General features: G+C 52.2%; 1 protein-coding gene and 3 non-coding genes across 6 annotated transcripts; 2 read left to right on the top strand and 2 right to left on the bottom strand.

Moving 5' to 3' along the window:
- Nucleotides 1-934: 934 nt before the first annotated feature.
- On the bottom strand, nucleotides 935-1007 carry TRNAK-CUU (transfer RNA lysine (anticodon CUU)). The gene has a single exon. It is a non-coding gene; the product is annotated as a tRNA-Lys (tRNA).
- Nucleotides 1008-1468: 461 nt separating this feature from the next.
- Nucleotides 1469-1540, bottom strand: TRNAA-UGC (transfer RNA alanine (anticodon UGC)). Its single transcript has one exon. It is a non-coding gene; the product is annotated as a tRNA-Ala (tRNA).
- Nucleotides 1541-3532: 1992 nt separating this feature from the next.
- On the top strand, nucleotides 3533-15592 carry TRIM7 (tripartite motif containing 7). Of its 3 annotated transcripts, none has more exons than XM_067733002.1 (7): nucleotides 3719-4628; nucleotides 5517-5612; nucleotides 10102-10332; nucleotides 11145-11167; nucleotides 11454-11569; nucleotides 12085-12120; nucleotides 13997-15592. In XM_067733002.1, exons 1-7 carry the CDS (start codon nucleotides 4122-4124, stop codon nucleotides 14506-14508), a joined length of 1521 nt encoding a protein of 506 aa, XP_067589103.1. In that variant the 5' UTR covers nucleotides 3719-4121; the 3' UTR covers nucleotides 14509-15592. The 3 variants fall into 3 exon arrangements, with proteins under 3 accessions (XP_067589105.1, XP_067589103.1, XP_067589104.1); XM_067733003.1 differs by lacking the exon at nucleotides 3719-4628 and adding an exon at nucleotides 4690-4708; XM_067733004.1 differs by lacking the exon at nucleotides 11454-11569 and having other exon boundaries at nucleotides 3533-4628; nucleotides 13997-14200.
- Nucleotides 15593-17805: 2213 nt separating this feature from the next.
- TRNAT-UGU (transfer RNA threonine (anticodon UGU)) lies at nucleotides 17806-17878 on the top strand. Its single transcript has one exon. It is a non-coding gene; the product is annotated as a tRNA-Thr (tRNA).
- The last annotated feature ends 622 nt before the right edge of the window (nucleotides 17879-18500 follow it).

Below are 18500 nucleotides of genomic sequence, written 5' to 3' on the forward strand. Positions count from 1 at the left end.
CCATATATCAGCAAATCCACTTCTAGATATATACCCAAAAGAGGTGAAAGCAGGAACTCGAACATGTGTACTAGTAGGACACCCATGTTCATAGCAGCATTATCCACAATCGCCGAAAGGTGGAAGGGACCCAAGTGTCTATCGAGAGATAAATGGATAAACAAAATGTGGTATATACATACAATCGAATATTATGTAGCCTTAAAAGGAAGGAATTCGGACACATGCTACAACGTGGAAGAACCTTGAAGACATTATGCTGAGTGAAATAAGCCAGTCACAAAAGGACAAATATTGTATGGTTCATCTTATATGAGGTCCCTAGAGTAGTCAAATTCATAGAGACAGAGAGTAGAATGGTGGTTGCCAGGGGCTGGGAGAAAGATAGTTAGGGAGTTAATGTTCACTGGGTACAGAGTTGCAGCTGGGGAATATGAAAAAGTTCTGGAGATGGATGGTGGTGATGGTTGCCCAACAATGTGAATGTGTTTAAAGCCACAGAGCTGTGAACTTTAAAATGGTGAAAATGAACAAGGTCCTACTGTATAGCACAGGGAACTATATTCAATATCTTGTAATAAACCATAATGGAAAAGAATCTGAAAAACAATCTATATATATTATCTTTGCTGTACACCAGAAGCTAACACAACATTGTATATCAACTATACTTCAATTTTTTTAAATGGTGAAAGTGGTACATTTTATTATGTATGTCTTAAAAAAAATTAAAAAAAAATTTTTTTAACCCCCCAAAATTTTTAAAAACCCACTTTGTTAGTAGGTAAAGGATAGATTAATCAGTGAACCGGAGAGTGACAACAAAACGGCCTAGTGAATATCACACACAGGGAATTTCCCGTACAGGATTTCTTTATTTCTTCCGAAAGCGGGTCAGGCAAGGAAGTGCTTCGTGTGACCAAAACACACACTTCGCCCAACGTGGGGCTCGAACCCACGACCCTGAGATTAAGAGTCTCATGCTCTACCGACTGAGCTAGCCGGGCGTGTGTGTCACTTTTTTCAATAATTCTTACTTCAAGGTAGGATTCGGGCTGTATCTAGCTCCAGGTTTGAAGTTAGTTGGGACAAGATCTGGCCACTAAAGACAAGATTCTTAGCAGCCCAGGAAACTCAAAATCTACCGATCGTGCTTGACTGACCGTCCCTCCCACTTCCGTCCGTTTTCTTCTTGCCCTTTTCCGCCAGGGACCTTGCCCTTTTCCGTCCCTGGAAAACGTACGGCTCAGCGCAGGGAAAAACTGCTCACGCTGACGCCATCGATGAGCTCACCCTGTGATTTTTCAGTCCGAAGTTTAAAGGTAGAGCCGCAGGGTTGGGCTTGTAGTGGGTGAGGGCCGCCGGCTCCTCCAACCTGCGCAAACTCCACTCTTTAGGAATTTTCCTAGTGTTCTGCGTTTCGAAACTTGGAAGGAGAGGAAGCAAAACGGTCACGCTATACCTGCGCTGGAGATGCCGGGGATCGAACCCGGGGCCTCATACATGCAAAGCATGCGCTCTACCACTGAGCTACATCCCCACTCTCAGACAGCGCATTTTCCATGTTCCCTTAGTCCTTTATTGGCGAAAGGCAAGGGTGAATGAATAGCATCGCCAGTCGCGACAACCCAAACGCAGCAAAGCTCGGCGGCCAGCGCCGGGAGCTGTTCCAGGGTCCTCTACTGATTCTAGGCGAGCGGACCACTACCGAGGGTCGCCCGGGGGGAGCACAGGACCGGGATAAACCCTTGGAGGCAGCGGGGAAAAAGAAGGGAAAGTCATCCGGCACGATACCCAAAATGAACTGTGAGCCGAAAAAAGGAAAGTTAAGACTGGGTGCAGGATGTTACTTTTGTTAAACAAAAAGAGGGGGGAGTGTAGCAAAATATGTAATATTTGTATAAAGTAATTCAGAATTGCAAAGTTGATTGCTTGGGATTGTAAGGGAACTGGGACGTAGGTGATAGGCAGATTTTTCACTGTTAACCGCTCTGTATATCTGAATTTTGAGCCACATTTAAATCAATTCAATCCAAGAAAAGTTTACCGAGCTCTACTGTGTACCAAGAACTGCTCTAGAAAACTGGAGGTTCAACTGTGAACAAAACTGACATAGTCCATTACATCTATCAGCTCCTATTCCAGAGGAGGTAGAGTGCTAGAGAGAAAACAGAGCCGGCGTTGAGGGAGAGAATATAGTAATGTGTGATTTTGAGAAGGTGACTTTTGAAAAAAGGCTTGAAGGAGATGGGACCTGAGCCATGCAGGTATCTGAGGAAAGAGAGGTCCAAGTAAAGGTTAACAGCCAGTTTAAAGGCCCTGAAGTAGGATCTTTCTGACTTGTTATTGCAGGAATAGTAAGGAGGTCCATGTGGCAGGGGAGAGTGATAGGAGATGAGGGTGGAGAGGTTGTGTGCAGGGGATAGAGAGGAAGAATGGGTAAGGCCTTTAGACGATTGTGAAGACTTTGACTTTTACTCTGAGAGAGATGGGAGCCACAGGAGGATTTCAGCAAAGGAGAGCCCCTATCTGATTTAACATTTTAACAGGATTGTTCTCACAGCTGGATGGAGAAGACAGGGCAGGAGTGGGGCAGAAGGGGAGAAAACTGTTGTGATCATCAAATTATAGGAGATGATGCGGTGGAGGGGGTGAGAGAGTGAGGAGATGCTGAGGACTGTGAGTGGGGCCTTCTCATTTCCCTTGTCTGTCAGAGGACTCACCCCTTTGGGCCTGAGCACCTGGAGGGGTAGAGTTGTTAACTGGGATGGGGTGGGGAAGGCTGTGGGCGGAGCAGGTGGAGGGGCAGAGCAGAAGTGCATTGTGGAAACGGTGAGTGTGTGCCTCCCCCTTAGAATGCTGCATGTGGAGATGCTGCCCAGTGAGTTGGATGTGGGAGCCAGGCATCCTAGGAAGAGCTGGGCTGGGGCTTTGTACTGTGGAGCAGGGAGAAGGTCTTTTAAGCAAGAAAGTGGAAGAGATCACAAGGAAGTGAGTATAGACAGAAGTCCAAGGGTTGAGCAAGGGCAGGGAGAGGAGGAGGAAACCACCGCGGTGGCCAAGAAGTGGGTAGGAGGCCATGGAGGTGGGAGGAGAGTCAGGGAGTACAGCATCCCAGAAGGCGCTGAGAAAGGGTGTCCGGAAGGGGGAAGCATCAGAGGAGAGGGGAGGTAAGGCCTGAGAAGGGGCCTGCTTTCACCTTTGGGTTAGGATCGCTGTGGTCACTGGTGACCTTGACAGGAGCAGTTTCTGAGGAGGTTGGGGAAGAAAATCTGCCCCAAGTGCCCTCCAGAGGGAGTGAGGTGAGAGAGGGTGTGAGCAAATACAATGGCAGTTCTGGGCGGTGGGTAGGGGGACTGTAGAAACGAGCTAGAGAAACAAAGGATTGGGTTTTGGAGGGGTATAACACCGAATAAAGTGGGGGAATTGACTGTAACTGTATTACTTGCTTAAAAAAACAAAATAAAAATAAAGAATAAACGGGGAGGCGGGGGGACACAATCGCGGGAGAGGTAGCTACAAAAGTGGATACAAGGCCACGCTTGGGGGTCGGGGACAAGAGTCAGGTTCCAGACTCTAAATTTAGCTCAGCACAGGGCCGGACAAACCTGAGCTCCGGGAACCTGACACTGGTCCGGCGCCAGGCCCTCGGGCTGTGCTGGCTGGGCCTCGGGCGGCAACTGGGAGTGGCGCCCAGATGGGCGTGTGCTTCCACCTGTCCCGGCCCGTTTCCCAAGGCTGACTGGGTCAGGCTGGGGCGGCCTAGACAGGCTCGCGTTAGGGCTGAGAGAAGGGAGAGACGGAGAGAGGGCGCCTCGGGACCCAGGAGGCCGCGGGCCAAGGCGGGATATTGAGCGGCCCAGAACTGGAGCGCAGAGCACTGGCCTGCGCTGAGATCCCCTCGCCCTGTGCTGCCCCGTCAGCTATCAAAGCGCACCCTCCCCTCACGTTTCCCATCCTGGCGCACCCTCAGCTCAAGTCTCTGCCAGCAGGCGTCAGCCCCGCCCTTCTTCTTCCCGTGGGCGCTCGGAGGCCCGCCCCGGCCGCTACGCTGGGAGCGGCGTACCGTAGGGTAGATATCCTCTCCCGCGCCGCCTGACTTGGGTGAGCTGAGGGTGCGCATGGCGGCGGTGGGGCCGCGGACTGGCCCGGGCGCTGGGGCCAAGGCGCTGGCGCTGGCGGTAGAGCTGCAGGGCGAGGTGACCTGCTCCATCTGCCTGGAGCTCTTCCGGGAGCCGGTGTCCGTCGACTGCGGCCACAGCTTCTGCCGCGCCTGTATCGCGCGCTGCTGGGAGCGCTCGGGCGCCGGGGCCACCGCCGCGTCCCACAAGTTTTCCTGCTCGCTGCCCTGCCCGCAGTGCCGCGAGCCCGCGCGCCCGGGCCAGCTGCGGCCCAACCGGCAGCTGGCCGCGGTGGCCACGCTGCTGCGGCGCTTCAGCCTGCCAGCGGGCGCGCAGGGGGAACGCGGGCCTCCGGAGGCGGGGGCGGCCGGGTGCGCGCAGCACCGCGAACCGCTCAAGCTCTACTGTCAGGACGATGGACGTGCCATTTGCGTGGTGTGCGACCGCGCCCGCGAGCACCGCGCTCACGCCGTGTTACCCCTGGACGAGGCGGTGCAGGAGGCCAAGGTGAGCGCCGTCCCCACCCCTACGCGTCCCCGGGACCCCCAGTCCCCGTTCTGCGTTCCCGCGCAGGCAGGAAGGCCCAGGTGAGCCCCTGCTTCTTTTCCCTTGTCCCATGCTGCGCAGCATTGGCTTCGGGACTGAGCGCGGCTCTCCCTCTGTCACCCCCGACACCACCAATACCACCTTCCCAAACCCCTCGCGTTTCCCTTTGGGCCCCTACTGGGCCGTCTGCGTGATGCCCCACAGATTTGGAGATTTTCTTTCTGTCGGTACCTGGCTTTGAGCGGTTTCTCCGTCACACCCACACATTCGCTACCCCCACTCTCAGCCCTTTCCCTGGACATAGCTCTGTTCGGTGTTCTCACCTTCTGTGGCCGAGCGGGACGACCTTCCCAGGAGGTCGGGGTAAGGGGGTGGGTGGCTCCAGGGCTGAGTAGAGAGCCAAGAGCCATCTGGGATTCTGGCACCACCCATTCCTGCCAACTTGCTAGGGTGTGCGTGGACGCCTTTGGCACAGTCCCCGGTCTTTCTTTGCTCTTACCCTGCTCCAGCTCTCCCACCCAGAGGGCTTTCTGATGGTGGTGAGGAGAGCAGAAGAGAGGACTAGGCAGGTTGGGCTGCTGGCGGGCTTGATGTCAGCCTGGATGGTGCACAGATGGTCTTGAGGACGGGAGACCCTGAGGCCTTTGGAGTCACCCAGCAGCTGTCCTGTACCCTTACGTGCAGGCTGTGCAGGCTGTAGCCATCCCGACGTCCAGAGGTGGCTTCAACCCTGCCGCCTCTTCCTCAATGAACAGGGCCTTCCCTTTCTCCTGGGTGGCTTCAGGAAGGCACAAGTGGGAGTTGCCAGAATCCTCTCCCCACAGTGTCCTCCTTCTCACTCTTCCGCAGGAGCTCCTGGAGTCCAGGCTGCAGGTCTTGAAGAAGGATCTGGAGGACTATGAGGCATTTCGTTCCACCGAAGAGAAGGAGAGCAAGGAGCTCCTGGTGAGCATGGCAACACCCAGGGTGGCTCCCCTGGGTGACAGCAGAGGGCCACACACCACTCTGGCTAGGTGTGTGTGGCTTTGGAGTGTGTGCCTGGGGAAGAGCCGAGGTGGAGTTTAGAAATACAATGAGGTGCATATTATATAGGGTGACCGTGTAATTTATTAAATAACCAGAGCTTTTGAGAGTGAAAGGGAGGGCTAAAATAATTATTTTAGAACAGCTGGCTTGAAGTGGAACTGTCCAGGTGAATCAGGATGTATAGTCCCCCTAATATTACATAACACCCCAGTTAGGGTCTGTGGAGCATCTTGTAATGGAACACATGAATATTTCTATAGAGAAACATATGAATATTCGTACTAAGTGGGAGCCTTCTGTCAGTCTATGGCGTACTTTACCACCAAAGGAGTTATGAAAAAAACTTTAATTTTTAGAGTTTTTTCGATTTTGAAATCGAGGCTAGGGGAGCGGGGTTGGGGGGATGGGGGAGGGGATGGCAGAGCTGCTCCCCACCCAGCAGAGGGCAGGCGGTTCCGGGACTTGGGTTTTCAGCAGCCGATTGTGCTAGCACCCCACTGCCCAGCGCTTGGGGTGGTATTTTGTCTTCCTTGAAGTGGAACAGGAAAGTGAAATGGTGTTCATTTTGGTTAAGGTGGGCAAATGTGGGTCACTGTCACTTTCTATCTCGAAAATTCAGTTCCTAGCTCAAAAACTAGGGGTTAAGAGAATGAAAGGATCCACTAAGCCCTGTTAGGGCAGGGCTCTTAAGTCCTAGAGTTGGAAAATGGAGGGAGAGCAACCTGAGGGCCGCACCCCCCCTTAAGGGAAGGAGGTGTGGGGTGAAGGGGAGGACCCTGTGTACAGGTGCCCCAGGGTCCTTTCCTGACCCTGAACTGCATCTGGTACACCTGCATCCCATGCACATCTCAGGCATTCTCTTCTGAACATTCACTTCCCTCCACAAGGAAGGGCTCACCCCTCACCTCTCCAGATCTCCACCCTGCTCTGCTGGAAAAAAAGAGTAAGCATGTGGGGCTTCCCTGGTGGCGCAGTGGTTGAGAGTCCACATGCTGATGCAGGGGACACGGGTTCGTGCCCCGGTCCGGGAGGATCCCACATCCCACATCCCACATCCCACATGCCGCGGAGCGGCTGGGCCCGTGAGCCATGGTCGCTGAGCCTGCGCGTCCGGAGCCTGAGCTCCACAACGGGAGAGGCCACAACAGTGAGAGGCCCGCGTAACGCAAAAAAAAAAAAAGAGTAAGCATGTGGCTCTTCGGCCATTGCTGTACATCCATGATCCAGAGGGCCTTCTCCAGCTTGGGCAGCTTCATGGTCTCTGACCCCACACCCCATGACATTGCTTAGCACTTTCTACTCTGTCCTACCCCTACCCAGCCAACCCCCCTGTGGCCCACACATCCTTTATGATTACAAAATACCTGCTTAATGAGACAACCATTGCTGCTATGAGAACAAGGAGAAGGAATGTTTTTATTTGAAAATGCTCTTACCATTTAGAGGAGTAGTTCTCAACTGGTGGCAATTTTGGGCCCCAGGGGACATTTGGCAATGTCTGGAGATATTTTTGGTTGTCAGCACTGGGGCAGGGGTGCTACTGGTGTTTACCGGTAGAGGCCAGGGTACTGCTTAAACATCCTGCAATGCATAGGACAGCCCTCCACCACAAATAATTATCTTGCCCCAAATGTCAATAGCGCCGAGGTTGGAAACCCCGATTTAGAGTGCTTTGGTAAATATTGTCCCACTTGTGTTACTTCCTTGGGAGACCGTATGCTATAATTGCAAGAAGCTTGGACTCTGGGGTCAGACTCCCTGGATTAGAATCCTGACTTCCCACTTCCTGGTAATGCACCTCTCTGTCTTGGTCTTCTCATTTGTAAATCAGGATGAGAGTGTACCCACGTCACTGGGTGGTTGTCAGCACTGAGGGAGTTAACGCCTGTAAAGTTCCCTTTGCTGTTGCTGCCTGCTTGCCCAAATCCTGAAGACTGGGGAGCAGCGAACTGAACCCAGGTCTCCTAACTTCAGAACCCACTTATAGTCTCCTCTTCCAGCCACCCCCTCCCCCGCTAGAGTTTTCAGGGAAGAGGAACTTTGACATTTGCGCTTGTCCTGGAGGGATGGAATCCTTCTCACTGGCCACGAGAGGCCTCGCTTGTTATATCATGCAGAGTCCCTCCCAGGTGTTCACGTAAAGACTCAAGAGGGTCAGGAGCGAGAGTCTGTGTCTGAAATCACAGGGGTGAAAATCCTGTGGACAGTGGTCATGGAAAGAATAGGATAGAAAGCTTGCACACAGCAGACTCTTACTTAGGTCGTTGTGGGTGTGCTGTTACCTCTGATCACTGGCATTGATTTTCCTTCCTTCTTTCTACTTTCCTGCATTTCCAGGTTTTATATTATGAACTTGTGTTGCTTTTACGATTGCTAAACAGAAAAGGTGCCCTTTAAAATGAAGTAAAGTGAAGAGTGAAAGTTGGAGGGGTGACAAATGTTAAAGTACAAAATTCAAATGAGTAAAACTTAAAGATCTTATTGGCTTTATTGGCTTTATTGGCTTTATTCAGTGGTTCATAAATCAGCCAACATCCCATCTTGCAGAAAGAAAGAAGTTCTGAAGAGCTATACAAGGCGAGAGACTTTACAGGCAGAGGAAGCAGGAACAAGGAAGTTGTACTAGGCAAAAAAGTGGGTTGGCCACAGAGGCTCATGAGTAGAAGAGTTGTTTTGACGGTTAAGAAGGCTTTTCATTGGCCCAACAGCACGGGCTCCCACTCACCAAGAATGATCTAGCAGCTGCTGCTGCTGCCCAATGTTCAGCCTGGCAGCAGCAGAACCACTGCAGAGGCCTCATATAACATCACCCTTGAAGGAAACCAGTTACTTGGTAGCAGATGGATTGCACTGGACCTCTTCCACCCTGGAAGGGACAGCATTTTATCTTGGCTGGAACTGACACATTTCTGAGTAAGAGTTGTCTTTTCTGCCTGCAGAGCCCAAGCCAGCACTACCAAGGACTTCTAGACTGATTCATCAATATGATTTATGATCCCAAAGTAGTTTGGGTGTCTGATTAGAGAGGGAATTTAAACATAAGAAGTGCTGTGAAGGTAGAAGTATTTTAAATTTATTTCCAATCTTGCAGTTTTGATATCCTGTTAGTACATGGTTTTTTTTGTTTGTTTGTTTTTTGGCGGTACGCGGGCCTCTCTCTCACTGTTGTGGCCTCTCCTGTTGCGGAGCACAGGCTCCGGACGCGCAGGCTCAGCGGCCATGGCTCATGGGCCCAGCCGCTCCGCGGCATGTGGGATCTTCCTGGACCGGGGCACGAACCCGTGTCCCCTGCATCGGCAGGCGTACTCAACCACTGCGCCACCAGGGAAGCCCAGTACATGTTTTTAATGCTGTGAATGTGCTTCTTTAAATGTGAGACCTGCCATCATCTCTCCATTAGATACTTGCGTCACCCTTGCAGCCTAACAACGAATTAGGGTACTTTGTTGGCCTGCTTGTCTGATAGCCAGTGACATCAATGATTTACTTTAAGTTTCTATGTCTTAAAATGAGTTTTCATCAGCAGCCCCCACTCCACCCCCCTACTTCCACAAAGCCACACCTTAAAGTTGCCTTATAAATCATATATTAAATCATCGCTGAAAATGTTGAACTAAACCGAAGTGAGAAGAGTTATACGGCATTATGTTTGAGATCTCAGTGTGTGCTATCAAAGATGTTTTCCAACTCTACAATAACTTGAAACCATCACGTGTTTGGATGCTCTAATTTCAGCAGAATAAAGATCATAAATTTGGTCACACACACACAAAAGTGGGTTGGCTATTGCCAAGTTGCTTTCCCTGTAGGGGATGGCAGGGGTTTATCAGGCAGATTACTGAACAAATACTGATCAGGCCGTTCCTTATAGGCTGGTTTAAGATAACATTTGTGGGAGAGCTGAAACTGTCATTGGGTCTCGGTTTGGTGATGTGGGGCTTAACATAAGCGACTCCATTTGGGGCCTGTTGTCTTGCTTTGAACACAAAATAAATGTGTTTGGGGACCTCAGTTTAATCCTTACAGTGACGGCAGGAGGCACTATTTTATCCGTCCCACTTTTCAAATAAGGAGACTGCAGCCCTGGGGGATTCTGGGGTGAGTCTGAAGTTTCCCTAGGTTGGTGGGAGAGCCTAGGTTGGTGGGAGAACCCAGGTCTAAAGAGACACATGGGCGCAACTGTGACAGGGAAAGGGAAGGCACGTGTTGAGGCTGCTGCGTGCTCGGAATTGGGACATTTAAACTAGAGCGTGTGCACGGTGGGCATGCACGCGTGAGTCTCTGACCCCTGAGCAGTGAGGGGGATGCACCCCTGCCCTGTGGGATGGCTCAGAGGCTTCTATCCAAATGCTGTGTCTCAGATGCCCACATCCCTTTGCCCTCTTCAACTTCACCTCTTCTGGGACAGAAGCAGATGGCAGCCGAGCGAGAGAAGGTTGGGGCGGAGTTCCAGGCTCTGCGGGCCTTCCTGGTGGAACAGGAGGGTCGGCTCCTGGGCCGCCTGGAGGAGCTGTCCCGGGAGGTGACACAGAAGCAGAATGAGAACCTGGCCCGGCTTGGGGGTGAGATTGCCCAGCTCTCCAAGCTCAGCAGCGAGATCCAGGAGACAACTGGCAAGCCTGATCTTGACTTTCTCCAGGTGAGCCTGGCTTGGCCAGGGTACGAGTCCTTTATCCTAAGGCAGGAGGCATGAATTTATCCCTCCCACTTTTCAAATGAGGAAACAAGAATGGCGGCGAGAACAGAATCAGATCCTATGAGTTTAGTAGAATCACACATCTGGAGCCAAAGTGGACTAGAGAGAGGAGCGCTGATTTTCCTGGGGTTAGAGGTCTACAGGGATGTGATAAAAACTTTCTTGACCATGATCCACAATAACATCTCTTACAATGTATTCTATTATATACGTTGTGACAAAAGTCTCAGAAAATGACACTTACCCGTACTACATGTGATGCACTTTGATGTTTTTTTATTGTCTTATTTCCTTCTAAAATAAATAGTCACAATCCACGAAATAAACTTCACAAGTCACAAATGGATCAAGAATGGTCATTTAAGTGAATTCCCTGGACTCTGTACTTCCACTGCCGGGGGCCTGGGTTCAATCCATGGTCAGGTAACTAAGATACCACAAAGCCATGAGGCCAAAACAAAACAAAGCAAAACAGGTCATTTAAAAGACACTAATCTGAGTGATGTCCAGGTGTTGCATAAGAGCTGTCACTCGTCTTGGGCGATGTTGAAAGCAGAGGCAGCATTGGGTCCTAGCCCTTGGCTCCAGTGATGATTCTGTAATAAATGGGAGCATCGGGAAGCTCTTGCCACCTGGGGCCCATGCAGGAGGTAGGGGGTTATACACCTGCTTCTTCCCCTGGAAGGAGGGAAGGGGCCAGTTTTATTTTCTCAAAGCTGAATGCTGATTTGGTTTTCTCTCATTGTTCTTTCCAGGAATTCAAAAACACACTAAGCAGGTGAGTGGACCTAACGATACCTTGGGCCTCTCTAAGCTGGCTCTTCTTTTCCACTTAGCTTCCTGTCTTCATTCCCCACCCCTGACCTCTCACCTCCCGATGCCCCCAGTGCCTTACCTGGGTACCTTCTGAGACAAACATCTGCTGCCTGGCCATGGGTATTCAGCACAGGGTCAGGCTCTCCTTTTCACCTCTCCCCACCCAGAGGACCTCACCATCCTAAGTGTCAAGCCCAGTGGGAGTGGGACAGTGTTAGTGGGCCTTCCTCAGGGTCCTTGTCCTGCAGGTGCAGCAATGTGCCTGCCCCCAAGCCAACCACAGTCTCTTCTGAGATGAAGAATAAAGTCTGGAATGTTTCTCTCAAGACCTTTGTCTTAAAGGGGCTGCTCAAGAAGTTCAGAGGTAGGGACTTGTGTGTGGGGCTGGGCCCTGCAGTCCTGGTGGTGATGGTGTGTTTCTGGTGGTTTGGGGTCCTGAAGATGTGCCTTTCCAAAAGCTGTATGATAAAACAGGAACTAGGGTGTGTCAAGGCCAGACTGGTGCGGGGAGGCGGTGGTGGCTAATTTATTTAGAACCCCCGCCCCTACCCCAGGGCATGAAGCTTCCCCTAGGGACAGATGGAGTAGAGGGGCACTGGGGGCAGAAAGAAGGATGAAGAGGGAGAGCTCAGCTCAGAATGGCTCCAGACAAAAGAGGGGGAAGTGGGAGAGGTAGAGCTAGAATACAGCCCCCTCCCCACCCCCATGATCGGCCCAGCACTTGCCCATCAACTCTAGGGTATCTGGGGAGTGAGTGAACCCCCAGATATTTAACATTTACAGTGGGGCTGTCAGTGTCAAGAGGTGGTGTCACCGTTGTTGCCAAATAGAAATTTCCCATGTCATTCACACACAACCTGCTTTGTTTCTCCTCTTCAGAGGATCTTCGGGGAGAACTGGAGAAAGAGGAGAAAGGTATGATGGCTGTTTTAACAGTGAGTGCCCGTCATTTGGCCATGCAGAGATCCAGTGACTGTCTCTCGGGGCTCTGTGCATGGTTGGTTCCTTCTGCCTGTCCACCTCAGCAACTTTGCCATCAACTGCCCTTTCTTCCTCATCCTCACAAGTCTGATTCCTTCAGGCCACCGTGGGGCCCATAGGCCTATAAGTTGTTCCAGAGCAGGAGTGCCCTGCACCTTGAGATACTCAGATCAGGGAGTGCTTGTCGGTCACCTGGACAAGCCTCTCTTCCCTGTTCCCGCTCCCAGAGAGCTGGAGACCTCTCCTGGGGACAGGGATTGTGTGCAGGGGTCGGGGGAAGCAGGGGGAGACTGAAGACTGGAAGGGAGGTGGTGATCACTCCTGCAGGGCTCTGGGGTGAGTGGGATCTAACCCCAAGGGGAAGGGAAGTGGGGAGGGGAGGACACATATTCCTGATGCTGATGTGACTGAGCTAAATCAGATCTTACTCGGGAAGAATCTAAACCAACCGAGTCAGACTATGTCCTCCTCTGCTCAGAACCCTGCCTCTCTCACTCAGTAAGGGCTGGAGTTCCTGCAGTGCTCTTGAAGGTCCTACGGGGTCTGGAGCCTCACTGCACACTCTTCCCCTGGTTCACTCCGTGCAGCCACACACAGTCCTTGCTGCTCCTGTAAGGCACCAAGCACACAGCTGCTTAAGGGCCTTTGCACTGCACCGGCTGTGCCAGGGCCTGGAACACCCTTCCCCCAGACAGCTGCATATCTGACTTCCTATCTCCTTGATGTCTGTGCTCAAATGCACCTTTTCAGTAAGGCCTTCCCTGGCCCCTCTAGTTGAAATTACAGCCTGCTCTCCTGATCCCTCTATCATGTATTGTCTCTCCTCCTCCTCCTCACAGAAAGGAAGCTTCAGGAGGGCAGGGATACTCCACTGTGGGATTCTCAGGGCCTAGAACAGACCTGGAACATAGTAGCACTTGCAGCAAGTGTGCATATTTTAACTTTTTATTATGGAAAATTTCAAACATACACTAAAGTAGAGAGAAGAGCATGACGAGTATTATGTACTCATCATACACCTTCATCAATTATTGACTCGTGGCTAGTATTTTTCATAAACACCCCTACCCACTTCTTCCCACTGGATTATTTCGCAGCAAACCACAGATAGCTCTCATTTCCGTAAATATCTCAGTATGTTGTCTCTAAAGAGATAGACTTTAAAAAAAACATAAAACCATTAAAAAAGCAAACACAAAACCAACATCATATTAATGATTCTTTCCAGTATCTAGTGTCCGAAATCCCCCACTTGTCTTTTTTCTTAATTTTATTTTTTCAATTGAAGTATAATTCATTTACAATGTTTTGCCAATCTCTGCTGTACAGCCCCAATTTTCTTTTTTTTTCTCTTTTGCGCTGCCTTGGGTCTTCATTGCTGCACGCGGGCTTTTCTCTAGTTGTGTGCGCGGGGTCTACCCGATGCGGTGCACGGGCTTCTCATTGTGGTGGCTTCGCGGGCTTCAGAAATTGTGGCTTGCGGGCTCTAGAGCGCAGGCTCAGTCGTTGTGGCGCAGGGGTTTACTTGCTCCACCTGTGGGATCTTCCGGACCCAGGGCTCGAACCTGTGTAGCCTGCAGTGGCAGGCAGAGTCTTAACCACTGCGCCAGTAGGGAAGGCCACCCCACGGTCTTTTAAATTGGATTTGTCAATCTGTTTGAATTGAGATCCAAATCAGGTCCATAAATTGCCTTTCTGTGATTTCAACACCTACTTAATGAGGGGGCGGTGGGAGTGGGGCGATGGGAGCTGTGCAAGGACACTGCATGGGACGTCTCTCCCTGTCTTCCCCCCTCCCCATACCCCGCAGTGGAGCTGACCTTGGACCCCGACACGGCCAACCCCCGCCTCATCCTCTCTCTGGATCTTAAGAGCGTGCGCCTTGGACAGCGGGCCCAGGACCTGCCCAGCCACCCGCGCCGCTTCGACACCAACATGCGAGTTCTGGCATCCTGCGGTTTCTCCTCCGGGAGGCACCACTGGGAGGTGGAAGTGGGCTCCAAGGACGGCTGGGCCTTCGGCGTGGCACGTGAGAGCGTGCGCCGCAAGGGCCTCACGCCCTTCACCCCCGAAGAGGGTGTCTGGGCGCTGCAGCTCAACAGCGGGCAGTACTGGGCGGTGACCAGCCCTGAAAGAACGCCCCTCAGCTGTGGGCACCTGTCCCGCGTGCGGGTCGCCCTGGATCTGGAGGTGGGGGCCGTGTCCTTCTATGCTGCGGAGGACATGCACCACATCTACACCTTCCGTGTCAACTTCCAAGAGCGCGTGTTCCCCCTTTTCTCTGTCTGCTCCACTGGTACCTACTTGCGAGTCTGGCCTTGAGGGGCATTGCCCGGCCTCCCTGAGGGGGTCAGTCGGTCATGGGAAAGCATGTTGCCCTCGGATGGGGCCTCCTGGTCACTCTGGGTATGCTCTCCAGATTCTTGTCCCAGGCTGCCTTAGAGGGGCTTCTGCAGACTACAGCATCAAAGACATGAGAATGGGCTGTTGGGGAAAAGGGCTCTGAGGTCAGTTGAGCAGGGGAAGAGATGCTTTGGACCCTCCTGGCATGTCTCCTGCCTGTTTTCCACGTGTGGATTTGGCCTGAGCTGTGAGGAGGTGGATGAGGACAGGAGCCCAGCTCCACCAGAGGTGCTTCCTATCACTGCCCCAACTCAGCAGGGCTTCTGGTTCCGTGGAACAAAACCAAGCTCTGGTCCTTTGCCATCCTCAGTTGCAAGGGGGGCAGGTTCCTGCCAGGCCAATCAGGATCATGATCCCTTCTGCTCTGCCTTCCTGTCAGCTGCCAGCTCTGCCTTCAGAGACCTGAATCTAGCTGGCCTGACGAAGTTGTCTACTCAGGGAGGATCACTGTACTTCCAGCTCAGTGGAGAGTTTGGGCCGGAACTGGTAGGAGACCCTTGAGGGTCTTGTACATGAGGGCAAAGCCCAGGGTAACAGCATATAGGCATAGCTGCCGTCCAGTGTGGCTTAGCCTGATGACAGAGTGTATGTACAACACATCCTTGGCCACAGTGACTGCTCCGTGTACTCAAGTTTGCCTAAACCCTTTTCAAGTGCCAAAGTACTGTCTCCCTTGGGTAAGGAGACCAAAGATTCTGGAATTTTGAACCTCAAGGCGGCACGTATAATTTTACAGAAGCAACTAACACCAGCATGGAAATGCACAGAGCACAGGCATGCCCCTGACAGACACTTCCTGGAGCTTCCCAAATGTATGCCAGCAGCAGAAGACCCTGGTGCCATGGCCTGCTCAGCCCGTACCCTGGAGGGTGTTATTCCCTTGCCTAATGGTTCCCCAGCTTCTGCATGGCTGGGCTTCTGGGAGAGTGGAGGTAGGCTGTTCCCTGCTTAGTGTGCTCCAGGAAAGGGGCATGGGGAGATGGAAATACAGACTGTGAGCTCATTTCTAGGGTGTCTTGGCTCATTCTTAACTCCCCCAGTCTGAATGCAAGATCACAGTTACGAGCAAAGGTTTCTGCCAGACTAGGTGAGCATGTGTGTTCATCTGTGTGAGGAACGTTTGCATGTGTGTTTAGATCTCAGATCTCAGGAGCGGGGGGCGGGGCCACGTGGATTTTGGAGAGGGCGTTTGTGAGCATGCGTATAGGGTTTAGGTGCAAACAGACATAGGTCAGTATGGTCACACCCTATTTTTGATTTGTAGTTGTAAAATATTAGCCACCCCATATTTAGGTGAAAGCCAAAGGTTTCCTTCCCCCACTACCTAGCTACCCAGCTAGATGAAATCCAGTCTCAGACCTAATTCTGTCCCGCACACATTGTTTATAGATAGACGTGTTGGCATGCAGGGGCAGTGACCATCAAACAGTCTGATCTGTAAGCATCTTGGAGTTTCCATGCTCTCTGTCCCTGAGATACTTCAAGCACACTTTGCATACAAGGGACGGTAAGAGAGATGTTCTTGTCGGGGCAGGCATGACACTTTTCTAGAGGCAATCTAGAGATACAGCACTAGGCAGTCAGAATCCAGTGTCCTGTGGGCTGGGGACAGGACCATTGAAGAGTCCAGCCTATAGCAGCATCCCAGAGGGTGAACCCTGTGTGGTGTTCATACATGGAGAGTGGCACGAGAACACTGTAGCCAATCAGTGTATTTGAATACCACTGATTTCCACAAGGAAAATCCATTTCTAACATTCACTTATTAATTAAATTGCCTAATGCTATCATCAAGCCTTAATGTTATCCAGGCTTGTATGGCTTTTGGATTGAGTAGCACAATTACCCTTTATATCATCTAACAACTGTGCTGAAGTATTGCAACACATTACAGGTCACGGAAGGTAGGGTGACTAGGTTCAGGTCTGGGCACTGCAGGGGTGGCTGTGTTTATATTTTCAGCTTTTGTGTTTGTGAATGTGATTGTGTGTATCAGAGTTTGCAGAATAACAATGTAGATATATACATATTCGAAGAGATGTAACAACAGTTACATAACAATTACACGTGGACAGTACGACAGATGTTCTCTCTTGGTCACTAGGGTGGTGCAGTGACTTAGGATGTCACAAGGCTGGTTTGAGAGTATGCCTGTGTGTGTGCATTTTCCTCTCCCATCCTTTGACCATCATAAGATCTCTGAGATGTCTGGGCCTCTGAGAGCAATGACTGGCCTAACTTGGGTTCCTTCTGACTCCATCCATTCATTGGTCCTAGATCCTTGTGAGCTGCTGAGACGTGAAAACCCACATCCTTGAAACCAGACCCTCACACCACTCCTCAGCATCCAGACAAGAGGGCACCTAGGGGCCTTCCTCTGGCCTGGCCACCCAGTGACCTAAGTCATCTGGCCTTGCAGGGACCAAAGGGTGGGCTGGGCCATCAGACCAAGTTCCACCAACTACAGCCACAGTTTCTGACCATTTCTGGGCTAGGGCTCCTGTCCCTCACCTGGGCTCTCAATCACTTCCCTTTGTCCCGTGGGCGCTTTGGGGGGCCCCGATGGAACCAGCTCCCCCAAAATTCAAGACGGGCCCCTAAGGATTTCCTTTAACTAATTTGCCTTAAGTTGCGGTAGGGGCTAGGGACCTCCTGTCCCGTTCTAGTCCTTCACACGTCGACCTTTTGATTTTCCCACCTTTCTCTACCAATCTTTCCCTCCTGATCACCCACCCAGACCAGACCTGGATTCCTCTCAGGACAGGCATACTGACACCCTTTCTCTAGCCCTCCTCTCAGAGCCCCGACCTCGGACCCCTACTGTCATAGGACCTCTATCCTCAACAAGTTTTCGCCCCAGACCCCAAAGCCGGGCGGAAGACCCCAGGCCCTCCTCGTATTCAGCCCATTGGTGGCCCCGCCCCCTCCCGCAGCGCGCCCCGCCCTCACCAGATCTCTCACAGCTTCCGCTCCCCAGCGGGCGCAACTCTCCTCCTCTGTCCTCTGGGCTCTCTCTCAGGATTTGCAGCTCGACCCGCGACACTGACACTGACGCCGCAGCTGAGGGGGCGGCAGCCGGACGGGGCGCTCACTGGCCGAGGGACGTGGGCCCCGCTTGCATGTTGGTGTCTGCGGCTGCGCGGTGACCAGTGTCTGCGGCTGCGCGGTGACCAAAGCGGTGTCAAGTACTCGTGCGCAGAAAAGCGACTCGCAGTTGGCTCCATAGCTCAGGGGTTAGAGCACTGGTCTTGTAAACCAGGGGTCGCGAGTTCAAATCTCGCTGGGGCCTACTTCGATATTTTTCCATCCCTCTCTTCTGAGGAGCTGAAAATGCACACCCCAACACGAATTTCCGCCATTATGTGTTTTTGCCTCTCAAGTGCCCCTTAAATGCTTGCCACCCTTCGGTCCCTCCCTCCCGTCGACTCTCGCGAAGATCCAGACTCACTGCGTCCCTGGCTTTGAGATCACAGGTTCTGCTGGCCCCGCGCGCCTTCTCCCCCGCGACCCCTCTCTCGCTTCCTTATGCGCGCCCTCTCCGCGAGTTCACGGCGGGTCTTTCCGTTCCCCTCCTGTCGCTCCACTCGGCCAGGGGCTTGCCCTGGTCTCTAATGCTTTCTGCGTTGCTTGGGGGATCACCTGTGAAAGCCCTCCCGCCCCCGCCCCCTGGGAATCTACTATTTTAGTCGAGAGTGGAGCGATGTTTAAGACCCCGCGTAGCTTGCCATTGGTCCCCGCAGGGGCTTCTTTAATGAGGTGGCCTTCCGGTAGGGCAGTCACATAGGGGTTGAAGAATCCCGGGAGTCCGGGACGCGCAAGTGCCTCAGCGTGCCCGTGTGGGGCGAGTCCCTTCGGGTCTTGATGGAAAGCCTGCCTTGTTGGATGGGAGCTGGTTTGTGTGAGGGAGGGAA

This window comes from Pseudorca crassidens, chromosome 3 (assembly GCF_039906515.1).
Source record: "Pseudorca crassidens isolate mPseCra1 chromosome 3, mPseCra1.hap1, whole genome shotgun sequence".
Taxonomy (NCBI): domain Eukaryota; kingdom Metazoa; phylum Chordata; class Mammalia; order Artiodactyla; family Delphinidae; genus Pseudorca; species Pseudorca crassidens.

Bases quoted from the DNA above. Each gene is read 5' to 3' on its own strand.
- TRIM7 (XM_067733002.1), top strand. From the start codon at position 4,122: ATGGCGGCGGTGGGGCCGCGGACTGGCCCGGGCGCTGGGGCCAAGGCG. The intron at 10,333-11,144 runs GTGAGCCTGGCT...TGTTCTTTCCAG, and splicing joins CTGATCTTGACTTTCTCCAG to GAATTCAAAAACACACTAAG. The intron at 11,570-12,084 runs GTAGGGACTTGT...TCTCCTCTTCAG, and splicing joins GCTGCTCAAGAAGTTCAGAG to AGGATCTTCGGGGAGAACTG.